At 38.6% G+C, this 13,254-nt stretch overlaps 1 protein-coding gene across 1 annotated transcript in view; it reads left to right on the top strand.

Moving 5' to 3' along the window:
* Window positions 1-13,254, top strand: part of dpp6a (dipeptidyl-peptidase 6a) — a 115,955-nt gene that overhangs the window by 36,917 nt on the left and 65,784 nt on the right. Inside the window, exon 2 of the mRNA XM_079447605.1 lies at window positions 7,915-8,029. Within this exon, the coding sequence (XP_079303731.1) occupies window positions 7,915-8,029 (115 nt within the window). The remainder of the gene's footprint in view (window positions 1-7,914; window positions 8,030-13,254) is intronic.

The following is a 13,254-nucleotide window of genomic DNA, read 5'->3' as shown; positions in this document are numbered from 1 at the left end:
AGTGCACAAATGGCATTTAACCTTTCCATGATGCTGCTGCTCTTACTGCATCATTCACATATGAATTAAGAGCATGTGTGACATGTATATTGTATTGTGAAGTTAATATATATAATTATATTTATTTATATACGGAAAATTAAACTTTTAAACTTACTTTAAGTTTTTCTTAATTTACTATTTATAGGTGTGTGTTTGGTAACGTCATCATTTGTGTTTAATTCTGTGAACTAATAATAATATTTCAAATACAAATATTGTTTCTGTATGCATTTATTTGCAGAAAATGCTGGAGAAATACTGAAAAAGTTCATATTCACTTTTAAACAATAGAACAGTCATATTTCTACATGTATTTAGGAAAGGTTCAAAAATAAAAAAATTGTGAGAACCTGAATTAAAACTGATAAAAATTCAGGTTCTCACAATTTTTTTATTTTTGAACCTTTCATGCTGTCAGTTTTTCACAATGCTGTTGATGACTTTGTCACTCCTGAGGTTTGTTTTGTTGAAATTCAACAGTGTTTCTGAATTCTGAATACATGATACTGCTGTTTGATATCTAAAAAGCCTTTAATCCGAGTTAATGTTGTTCTTTTAATGCAATCTCTGTTAACCATGTTGCTTTGAGATCAAAATATTGTACACTTAAAGCGATGTTTTTTTTCACCCTAAAGGCATCCTATATGTGTAAGACTTCTTCTTTATGAATAATTCAATCTGAGTTGTTATACCATGTATCCTGGGTGGTCCAAGTTTAAGAATGGGAGTGAATTGTGGATGAGATTTTGAAGCTCCAAAAAGTGCATCCATTGATCAAAAAACTGCTCCACATAAAGGCCTGATGATGCCAATCGATGCATTTGTATAAGAGAAATATCCATATTGACAATTTTATTAATGATAATGTCAAACTTCCATAATCTGTCAGACAAAAACTGCATTTTTCGTTGTGTACTAATAGGATGACGTCTCCTCTGTGGGGGGCGCATTCGTCACTGTACTTTGCTGGAATAACCTTCTCGTTCACGAAATTATCCTTAATAACATTATCAATATGGATATTTCTCTAGGATATATTTCTCTGGTCGCACGGACAACCCAGGATATGTGGTATTACAATATTGTAAATATATACAAAGTCATATACAAATAGGATGCCTTTAGGGCGAGTAAAACATGGCGATATTTAATTTTTTTGGCTGAAATATTCCTTTATAAAGTTAGTACTAATTTTAGCTGTGGTATCAACACTAGTACCAAGAGTCAAAGGATTTTATGAGTTCACTTGCTCATCCAGTCTTGAAAAATGGTAAACAGATTTGGTGTCCTCGAAGGACGATTTGGGTTTGGATTTTTGTTAAATCCCTGATCAGACTACAAAATCTGAAAAATGAGCTAAACCAGAGTTTATGAGGAGCTGGTGAAGAGGAGGAATGCAGAAAGAATCATCACTAGTGCTATAGGCAATGCTTGAGATAGTAGGGAATGATCAGGCTCCTCGCAAACTTGTGTTTAATGCATTTAAATTAGCATTGGCGTTGAGTGGTCAAATGTAAATGTTGTGACAAATCTAATTTTAATACTGTAGTAGGTTTATTTTAGCCAATTACCCATGAAGAATCATGGCCAGCCAAGGTCATTTTAGTTTACTAAAATTAAAATGTTGAAAACGTTCCTGTTTATTGAAAGCAAATAAAATATTGACCTACAAATTTAAAATTTAAATGTTGCAAAAATAAACTTAAGAAAGTTTAAAGCAGTTAAATTATGATAAACAAAAACTAAAATAGAACTAAAATAAAAATTGATAAATCTTATATAGTGTAACGGGTGCAAGCTAGTGAAGAGCTGTGCAGTGTGTAAGCCTCACTCCCCGACCAACAGAGACGCTCTACTGACAGACGCCAGAGACTGCGGTCTTTAGCCTCCTCGTTAAAGCGCCCGTCTCCCATTCGGACCGACGTCGATTTGAAGCCTGCGGAGAGCGGGGCGAGAAGGACCGGCTACAATAGCAACAAAAAAAACTATAAATTATAAAATGATAAAAGCATAATTTATCAAAACTTAAAATCTAAAAATAGAAGATATTTTCAAATATGAATAAAATCAAAACTATAATAACTCTGTGGCCAGCTCCCCACTGTGACTTTTGAGAGAAAACGTGAACGTAGAAATTGAATCGCGGATGCATGCTAAAATCATCTAGCATGAGGGAGAGTGACAAGCAGTGTATAATGTATGAAGTGAGAGGGTTGATTGAGGGCTTCTATAGCAACAGTCCATTTCCTAAGAAAATTATCTTTGTTTTATTTTGAGAGTTTAGTATAGTTATTCACAAACTAATCTAGCGCCAATGATGTATTTCGGGGCGAAAAAAAGAAAAGAAAAACCTAAAAAGTATCAGATTTGTTCATTCTGATGAAAAGCTTTCAAAAGCAGTAGGGAGACATGTGCAATCTCCCATTTAAGCCCCACACCTCTCACTGTATGTGATGAGGAACACATACCACTGTGCTGAGCCCACACCGTAAAGCACATTAAAGTGAAGAGCGCTCAGCAGGTGTTGTGCTTCAGGAGTAATAATATTCTGCTTTAGAATGTCTTACAGATCTCTGGTGTGGTGTGTGCTCATGTACGGCATCCTGTTACATTGAGCGCTTTTCCACCATTGTGCCGATCCATGCCAGCCGGTACGTAAATGGTTTCATTTTCCACCGCAGGGCTGATAACGGAAATCTTAAGTATGTAAACACAAATGCGTCAGGTGCTGCATTGGTAACACAAGAGACTGAGCTATAACGCCTGTTCGCGCAAAATTCAGAACAGTTTGCCTGCCTCTGTAGATTGACCCGTATACGCTGTAACTCAAGGGCAAAGCGATATATGAATATCAAGTATAATGTAGAGGTCAAGGATGTCTTGTTTACTTTGTACTAAGTCCTTCAATTGTCAAACAAAATTGATTTATCTTAAAACTTTAGCAAATTGTACTAACTGTTTAATTCTTGAAAGCTAAAAGGGGCCATTCACATTTTGTGTCTAAACCCACAAGCTGGGCTGAGTTCTTCTTTTTTCCAAAGCATTTTGGAGCTGGCGTCTGCCATTGCTAAGCATGCCGTTGAGCTTTTCTAGATTGGTCCGCAAAACTGGTTGGTTGTCTTAGAATTGTCTGGTCTTCTCACCTGTCATCATTTACTCACCCTCTTGTCATTTCAAACCTTTATGACTTTCTTCCTTCAGCAGGACACAAAAGAAGATGTTTTGAAGAAAGTAGGTAACAGAACAGCACTGGCCACCATTCACTTCTATTGTATGGACACAAACCCAATGCAAGTCAATGGGGGCCAGATAAAAACAATTGTGTCCTGCGGATGAAAGAAAGTCATACAGGTTTTAAATGTATGTTTTAAATTTATTTTTGGGTGAGTCTGGGGAGAAAATGTTAGACTTTAAAAATCTATGATGCAAATGTCCTATATAACGCAGTCGCAGTTAAAGCAAATGCAAGCTAAGTTGAAGCTCTGCTAAGTGGACCAAATCTTTTCAAAGTGAGTGCATATCACCAACAAGTTGACAAAGTTTACAGTAAAGCATGTTTGCTTGTCAGAGAAAGGTGGTTTAATAAAGGATGTTGAAGAGTTCAAGTTCATCTATCTCCTCTCAAGTCAAGCTTTTGCAGCAGTGCATGTATAATTCACCTTGCATGTATCTCTAAAACACCCACAGCATCCTAAACTGATTACTGCGATGGTTTAAAAACAGCTTATACATTCTCCTGGCATTTCACCTCCCGTCTCTGTGTTTCAGTAGTTTTATTCTGAGCTGTTTTGAGGCTGTAGTGTCTTTTCAAGTGAGTTTTGTTTCATTCATTTGGCATTGTAAGCTGTAGTCTCCTCCAATCAGTAATGAAGGCTGGAGTGCTCAGCTTCTCTCTTTTGTTATCCACAGATCTGTATTCTTTTCACGCCTGCCAAAAGACTTATTTTTCTCTTACATTTTTTTCTTTGTGCACACATCATGCCAGCAGTTTATTATGTGGGTTCTCATATGCGTGATCTTGGTATTGTGTTTTATGAAAGCACGCTCTTGATAACGGTCAGCGTGAGTTTGTTGGGTAACACATCAGAATACGGGGATATTCTCAATATTAACTAGTTGTTATTGGCATGCCTATTATTTGCACACTGGCTGTTTATTAGAACGTTTAAAGCCCATATTCTGAATGACCATATTCTACATCCACTGTCGGTTCTACATTGAATTGCACCCCGGGCGAGACCACCTTTTTTTACTGCTCGTGCTGGTGCAGCCCCCCATGTGACATGAAAAAATGCCGCCCCGGGCGACTGCCCGGTTTGCCCGTGCCTATAACCGCTTCTGTCTACATCCCTGATCCTACCTGACTAACTATTAATAAGCAACAATTTAAGAGTTTATTTGGGGAAAAGTTGTAGTTATTAGTAATGGTTTGTTAATAGTGAGAATTGCCATATGTGTGTGTCAGGGAGGGTGGATGCACAGTAAGAGAACCCAGATGCAGGCAGCAGTTGACAAAACTTTACAAAAACAAAGACCCTCGAGGGGGTAAAACAAAGGGATAGTACTCCCAGACAACACAGGAACGTAAACTAACTAAAACTGGACTATGACAACACTTGGAATAGACTAGACTAGACAAGACAAGGAAACGAGAGGGCCGGGGTCAAAGACAAGACCGGAGAGAACGCATATGTTATGACCGACAATAATATATTTCTCTCCACACAAAACCTGAGGCGTTGTCCCGATCCAGCCACTCGACCAAGACAGACATGACATGATGAGGCAGAACCATGACGTGTGTGTGTGACCGTTTGTTATGTTGTTTTGAGTTGTTGATCAAAACTATAAAAAGATGATTATAGTGTTGTGGACAGCAGGCATTATTAGGCATAATAGCTCTCCTGTTGGTAAGTGTTGGTTGTTTAAAGAGAAGTGGTGTGTTCATGAAGACTGTGACAGGGGGGTGAGGTTTTTGTTTGTTGGGTAAAATGCTGTAATGGCACACACGATTATATGATAATAATGGATCGAGAACTGGATTGTCCCTTGCACTCCCACATTCCCTTCTGTCTGTCATGTACTTGTCTAGTGAACATGCAAGTGTTGGGTTATTACTGGTCACCAGGAGCAATGCAGTTCAATCAGAGCTGCACATCTGACTGATATATGTAGAACTTATTTGATATGATCAACATAGTCATGCCTGCTTTACCGATTCAAGATGAAGGGTGTGAATTACATACTACTCTCATTACTAAACAGAATTATAAATTCACTAAGAAAGGACTTGGATATGAGAGATGAGAGATAAGGCTCAGAGAACAATGTGAAGTAGTTGAGCTCCAGGGTATCCCGTCAACCTGTTTTGAAGTTCCTCATTCAAAACTCTTCCTTTCAGAGATTTAATGCTGTGAATCTTGGCAATAATGCAAAGAGAAGCTGTTGTTTTATCAGCTCAGTATCTTGTAAACAAATCTGCACCCTGATTTCCAGAAATGGCGTTGCAGATAGCAAGACAGCTTTCAGATGGTTTTGGCAAACATTTACCATTATTGTGGACAATACTAATCTGACAAAGGAATTCGTTCTCTCATAATTCATCCCAGATGAACATGACTTCCTTTCTTCAGCTGAACTCAAACTACGTTAATAAAAATAATAAAGACTTCAAATGTCTTTAGTTATAATACACAAAATTCATGGATTGGTACATTACTCATTTTTTTGTCAGTTTTGGTACAGTTAGGGGGAAGGAATGCAATACATAAAGTTGCTTGACTTTTGTTGTTAACATTTACATTTTTAAACACAATGATAAATAAAATGCCTGCCTGGTTGAATTAAAATAATTAAATTCACAAAAAAATTAATGAAACATAGAAGGTGTCCAATAGATTAGATTAGAATAGATATAGAATAATTCTCAAATAATCAAAATATAAAATGTAGTTAAAATATAATACAATGTGTAAGATAGTGATATGGTTACTATACAACAAAAATATTTATTGTTCCCAAATGAAAAAAATGCTTTAGTGTACTTTAGTACGTTTTAATAGGCCATAGTAAAATTCCTAGGTAGTACAACAGTATTTCTAAACTTTTGACCTACAGTAAATACTTTAAACCTTTAAAATTTTTTTGTAGTATTTCTTTGACAATTTAACTAGAACATTTACTACAGTTTACCAAAGTTAATAATGGTACTGTAAAAAGCTTGTTGTAAATTTAAGTTACTGTAAAAAGTAACCAGTAAGTTACTGTAAAAGTGTTTATAGTATCATTACTAATAATATTTTTCATTTGAATGTCATAATTTGTTAAATTTACAAACAAATATATGTATTTATTATTTTTATTATTATTAATATTTTTTTACAAAGCATCATTAGACAACTAGTCACGAGACACAAGAAGCAGAGATTTGAGGTTATTGAAGAATATAGCTTTTCTTCACTTAATAAGCACACAATATGAATTGGTTTCCAACACACCTATCGATTTTCTTAACAATCCATCCCACTGGAGTCATTTGGATTACTTGAATGATGGATGTGTTTGTTGGAACCTATACTGTATGTATATAAAGTGACTGATATTTTCATAAAGAAAGCTCGGAAAAAACAAAGTTATATACATCTGGCATGGCATGAAAATCAGTAAATTATGAGAGATTATTCAGTTTTATGTGAACTCTTCCTTCAATGGACAGTGTGTGTATGTGTTGAGGCATTGATCAGGCTCTTTGCCTATCAAGATCTCTTCATGTGTTTCGTGTCATATTTAAGCAGCAAAGCATTGTCGCTGTAATGTTCTCAGCGTATTAATTGTCATTCAGACAGCGTCTGTGGAGCAGGACAGGGTGAAAGGCGCTGTTGGTGGTTAGCACCGTAAACGCTACTGTGTCTCTGTCTGCATACTGGAGACGAGTCTGCTCATGTGACCCGTGAGAGAAAGATAGTGTTTAGAAAGAAAAAAAACACAGAGAGAGATGGAGAACGAGACTTTAATGAGTCCTTGTAATGGGTGTCCCAGTAAACAGGCTCTGGCTACTGTTATCTCCAGGCTAATGATGTCTGTAGCGCTATTCAATTAGGACAGGAACAAGGTCACTAACAGCTCAGGCCTTAAAGAGTTTAATGCTGCCCCCACCGCTAGACTTCCACTCCATTAGTCTGACTTGAGTCCAATAAAAACGTCAGCCGCAGGAACACAGCCGTACAACTCCATTTTCTTTCGACGTCGGCGCCTCTGTCTGGTTTTCTAGAAGATTCTCTTGTTGTCTGTAGGAGCGTGAGTCACGAGATATAAGCCTCGCTGATTCTTTAATGAGGAGAGCGATTTATCACGTTTGCAGGGTGTAATTCACACTTGTCGTAACTTGCTCTTCTTTTTGATTCATCGCCGGTTTGAAACAACTCGCTCCTGTCACACTTAGATGAATGTTTTTATATGCAGGATGTTGCATTCATGAATCATATTTGTTTCATTTAGTGGGACTTCAAAACATTTAGCGAGAAGATTTGCTATGTTTTGGTGCCGAACGATAATAACGATTTCTCTCCAATCTGAGTTGTTTTGCGTCCGTCGTGTTCGTGAACATGAAATATGAGCGAAATACAAATGATGTATGATTCGTACCGCCTTAAGAAATCAAAATGGCCTGGAGCTTTTTACAGCTTGATCTTTATTTAACCGATAAAACTTTTTTAACCCCAAAACAATGATTCAATGCTAAATGACTCTTTGGTTTTGACAGAATTCGGTTTAGGACAACAGCGCTTGTTCACTGACACACAACTGTCCTTGACTAACCTCCCATTTGCATTCATCGACTCGCATGCTTTCTCTTTCTGTCTCTTTCTGTAGGAGCTGGTGGGAAGTAACCCCTCGCAGAGGAACTGGAAGGGAATAGCGATCGCACTGCTTGTTATTCTGGTCATCTGCTCTCTGATCGTCACCTCTGTCATTCTGCTGACTCCAGGTACACAGCGCGGGAACAAAGGGCCCAGGGCCACGAGCCTCGGGGCCACACTGCACACACGCACAACAGACTGCTGAAACACCCGTTTAGCGCCGTACACAAACCCGCACATTTCAGGGGCTTCCTTACAGGTGCACAATCCTCTTACACATGCCGCCTGTTATGTCAACACATTCTGCCTGAACAACTTCGGAGCAACTTTTCAACATTTGAAGAGTTTTGCAGTTTAACACAATGACACAACTTTGCAACACAACAGCACACTTCAGAAGGCCTTTTACACAAAAACACATCATTCAAATAAAAGTATGACAAATATGCAAACTGTTTTTGGCACGGAAACTATTCACACCAATGCCAAATTTTCTTTAAAAAAATATTTCTCAAATGTTGATTCGGTGTAGTTTTAAATAACACAACTCACATATTATTAAACTCACTGTGAGGTCCTACATAAAAATGCATTGATTTGTTTATTTGTTTTAATTCATTTGTTTGATTTTTAAGGGTTTTCCTCGAATAAAAATGCTCTTCACAGCATTCACTGCATTTTCAGAAGTGTCTGACAGGATTTACTCTGCCAAACACACTGTACATTAGAGTCACAAGATCCTTTATGATCATTTACATTTACATTTGCGATGTATAATATATATTTTTTCAAAGCAATTTTTTGGCATTTCTGTCCGTGAACAGAAGCATGAATGCCAGAAGTTTTTCATAAAACCATGCTTTCTCAGAATCTTAATGCATTTGTAAGTCTTGAAAGACTGGGAAACTACAGTGAACAGAGGAAAACTAGTGTTAGGCTCTGTGATTTACCTCAACTGCGCCTGAAAGAGACACAGTGTCTAAAAGAAAGAGTGTTTACTACAATAACATGTAGACTAGTTGAACATGTAGACTATATCTGAAAGACTAGATTAACAACATTAACATTTTGTGGTAACTTTTGCACCAGAATGTGCTGAAAAACGAAACTGCTATCATGTAATATTGATAAAAATCTGACCCAAATAAAGCCAAACTGAGCTTTGTTTCACAAACAACAGAACTGAACGGGTAAACATCTTTGATCCGTCATTGGTACTTGGCCATTCCATAATAGGTGAGTGTGTTCTGTGCCCTGACTCAATCTTTTTGGGTTCATTTCAATCCAGGTCAGGCCAGAACAACATCCAAATAAACAACAAGATGAGAGCAACATGAAGGCATTTGAATGTCCAGTTGCAGAGCTGTTAGATCTCCACAATCACTCATGTAAAGATACAGTGACATTATTTGAGAGATTCTTTTATTCAATCTAAACCCTGTCTACAGAAACGAAGGGGCGTTATGTACACTTATACAAAATGTACACTTTATATTCCTTTAAAATCGACTAAAATATTGATAATTCCTATTGGACTACACAAGAACTGCTATTCGGAATGAAAACTGGGGTTATGCAAAATTACACGTTTTCAAAATGATTCCTAAACAACTTAAGCAGCGCGCTCAGACGTGCTTCTCACACCCCGTCTACACCGGACACGATGCGACAAAAGACATTAGAATCCATTATAATTGTAAATTCTGCCCACACTGGATGCGGCGCAACAAATGCCTTGTTGTTAATGGACCGCTCGCGTCTGGTGTAGACAGGGTGTTATGGGGCATTTATGAAAGATCCATTTATAAACTGATGGACAGAGTGCAACAGAATGGGGTAAAAAATGTGGTATGAGACACACACTCTTGAAAACGCCACACCCCTGGCAGGGCACTTTAAACAGTATGAGATGTGACACAAAGGTTAGGGTGCATGGCTCAAAGGCAGTCCTTTAAAGTGCTTTATACTAAAAGAAAAAAATAAGGATGAACTGGTAAATCTTTCACTGACTGCTCTTGTTGGGCAACTAATCGACCGTTGTGACCAGTCCCTAATGAGATTGCTGTTCCCTCGAGAAACATATCAAGATAACAAGCAAGTAGCATCATGCTGTGACATTTCAAAATGTGAACTTCAAATAAAATTCAGTAGATCATGTTTGTGATTGTTGGTTGTACTTTCCCTAAATGACAAACTTTGTCCTTACGTCCTTATGAGACCCAAATGTTGTCAAACTATTCTTTTAAACGTTCAGAAGGGAACACTCTTATTTATCTGCAGTGTGTATGTCGCCAGTGAAGCCTATTACCGGCCAATATAAATCTCTGTTCTCCCCGGCGCTCTAAAATCTATTTAACATTTCCCAGTCGAGCTTGCTTTAATTCGTGTGCTGTGAATGCTGGCTTGTTTCAATTAAATTAGCAGGTTCAGTCTTTGAGAACATAATCGAGTAGTTTTGCACACATGTACATTTTATTTTCAATTAATAAATATCACTAGAATCTTTTTAATGGGAGACACAGATTGAACTTTAACCTACTGCTAAATCTTTTTGCTCTCTGCTCCATCTTTAACCCTGAGCATCAGCGCGTGTTTGTGTGTGTGTTGTGTTTGTGTGTGTGGGTGTAACCCTGAGCATCAGCGCGTTTTTGTATGTTTGGGTGTGTTAGTGTGTGTGTGTTTAACCCTAAACCTCAGTGTGTGTGTGTGTTTGTGTGTTTTTTGAGTGTGTAACCCTGAGCATGAGTGTGTCTATGTGTGTTTGTGTGTGTATAACCCTGAGCATCAGTGTGTGAGTGTGTTTGTGAGTGTGTGTTTAACCCTGGGCCTCAGTGTGTGTGTGTGTGTGTGTGTATGTGTGTTTGTGTGTTTGTAACCCTGAGCATCAGTGTGTGAGTGTGTTTGTGTGTGTGTAACCCTGAGCATCAGTGTGTGAGTGTGTTTGTGAGTGTGTGTTTAACCCTGGGCCTCAGTGTGTGTGTGTGTGTATGTGTGTTTGTGTGTTTGTAACCCTGAGCATCAGTGTGTGAGTGTGTTTGTGTGTGTGTAACCCTGAGCATCAGTGTGTGAGTGTGTTTGTGAGTGTGGGTTTAACCCTGGGCCTCAGTGTGTGTGTGTGTGTGTGTGTATGTGTGTTTGTGTGTTTGTAACCCTGAGCATCAGTGTGTGAGTGTGTTTGTGTGTGTGTAACCCTGAGCATCAGTGTGTGAGTGTGTTTGTGAGTGTGGGTTTAACCCTGGGCCTCAGTGTGTGTGTGTGTGTGTATGTGTGTTTGTGTGTTTGTAACCCTGAGCATCAGTGTGTGAGTGTGTTTGTGAGTGTGTGTTTAACCCTGGGCCTCAGTGTGTGTGTGTGTGTGTGTGTGTGTGTGTGTGTATGTGTGTTTGTGTGTGTGTAACCCTGAGCATCAGTGTGTGAGTGTGTTTGTGTGTGTGTAACCCTAAGCATCAGTGTGTGAGTGTGTTTGTGAGTGTGTGTAACCCTGAGCAAGATAGTGTGTATTTGTGTTTGTGTGTGTGTGTGTGTTTAAAACCCTGAGCATCTGTGTATGTGTGTGTGCATGTGTGTGGTGGTGTGTAACCCTGAGCATCTGTGTATGTGTGTGTGCATGTGTGTGGGGGTGTGTAACCCTGAGCATCAGTGTGTGTGTGTGTGTGTGTTTTTGAGTGTGTATTTGTGTTTGTGTGTGTAAAACCCTGAGCATCAGTGTGTGTGTGTTTCTGTGTGTGGATGTGTTTGTCAGGGTGTGTGTATGTTTGTTTTGTGTGGTGTTTAAAAACCTGAGCATCAGTATGTGTTTGTATGTGTGTTTGTGTGTATGTTTGTGTGTGTGCATGTGTTTAAAAACCTGAGCATCAGCGTGTGTTTGTATGTGTGTTTGTGTGTCTGTGTCTGTGTGTGTGTGCGTGTGTTTAAAAACCTGAGCATCAGCGTGTGTTTGTATGTGTGTTTGTGTGTATGTTTGTGTGTGTGTGTGCGTGCGTGTTTTTAAAAACCTGAGCATCAGCGTGTGTTTGTATGTGTGTTTGTGTGTATGTTTGTGTGTGTGTGTGCGTGTGTTTAAAAACCTGAGCATCAGCGTGTGTTTGTATGTGTGTTTGTGTGTATGTTTGTGTGTGTGTGTGCGTGCGTGTTTTTAAAAACCTGAGCATCAGTATGTGTTTGTATGTGTGTTTGTGTGTGTGTGTGTGTGTGTGTGTGTGTGCATGTGTTTAAAAACCTGAGCATCAGTGTGTGTGTGTTTCTGTGTGTGGATGTGTTTGTCAGGGTGTGTGTATGTTTGTGTGTGTGCGTGTGTTTAAAAACCTGAGCATCAGTATGTGTTTGTATGTGTGTTTGTGTGTATGTTTGTGTGTGTGCATGTGTTTAAAAACCTGAGCATCAGTGTGTGTGTGTTTCTGTGTGTGGATGTGTTTGTGTGTGTGTGCGTGTTTTTAAAAACCTGAGCATCAGCGTGTGTTTGTATGTGTGTTTGTGTGTATGTTTGTGTGTGTGTGTGCGCGTGTTTTAAAAACCTGAGCATCAGTGTGTGTTTGTATGTGTGTTTGTGTGTATGTTTGTGTGTGTGCGTGTTTTTAAAAACCTGAGCATCAGTGTGTGTGTGTTTCTGTGTGTGGATGTGTTTGTGTGTGTGTGCGTGTTTTTAAAAACCTGAGCATCAGCGTGTGTTTGTATGTGTGTTTGTGTGTATGTTTGTGTGTGTGTGTGCGTGCGTGTTTTTAAAAACCTGAGCATCAGTATGTGTTTGTATGTGTGTTTGTGTGTATGTTTGTGTGTGTGCGTGTGTTTAAAAACCTGAGCATCAGTGTGTGTGTGTTTCTGTGTGTGGATGTGTTTGTGTGTGTGTGCGTGTTTTTAAAAACCTGAGCATCAGCGTGTGTTTGTATGTGTGTTTGTGTGTATGTTTGTGTGTGTGTGTGCGTGCGTGTTTTTAAAAACCTGAGCATCAGCGTGTGTTTGTATGTGTGTTTGTGTGTATGTTTGTGTTTGTGTGTGTGTGCGTGTTTTTAAAAACCTGAGCATCAGCGTGTGTTTGTATGTGTGTTTGTGTGTATGTTTGTGTGTGTGCATGTGTTTAAAAACCTGAGCATCAGCCTGTGTTTGTATGTGTGTTTGTGTGTGTGTGTGCGTGTTTTTAAAAACCTGAGCATCAGCGTGTGTTTGTATGTGTGTTTGTGTGTATGTTTGTGTGTGTGTGTGCGTGTTTTTAAAAACCTGAGCATCAGCGTGTGTTTGTATGTGTGTTTGTGTGTATGTTTGTGTGTGTGTGTGCGTGCGTGTTTTTAAAAACCTGAGCATCAGTATGTGTTTGTGTGTATGTTTGTGTGTGTGCATGTGTTTAAAAACCTGAGAA

The sequence above is a fragment of the Barbatula barbatula genome (genome assembly GCF_947034865.1).
Source record: "Barbatula barbatula genome assembly, chromosome: 23".
NCBI classification, from domain to species: domain Eukaryota; kingdom Metazoa; phylum Chordata; class Actinopteri; order Cypriniformes; family Nemacheilidae; genus Barbatula; species Barbatula barbatula.
The sequence above is the reverse complement of the archived record's forward strand: the minus strand, read 5'-3'. Positions and strand labels throughout refer to the sequence as shown.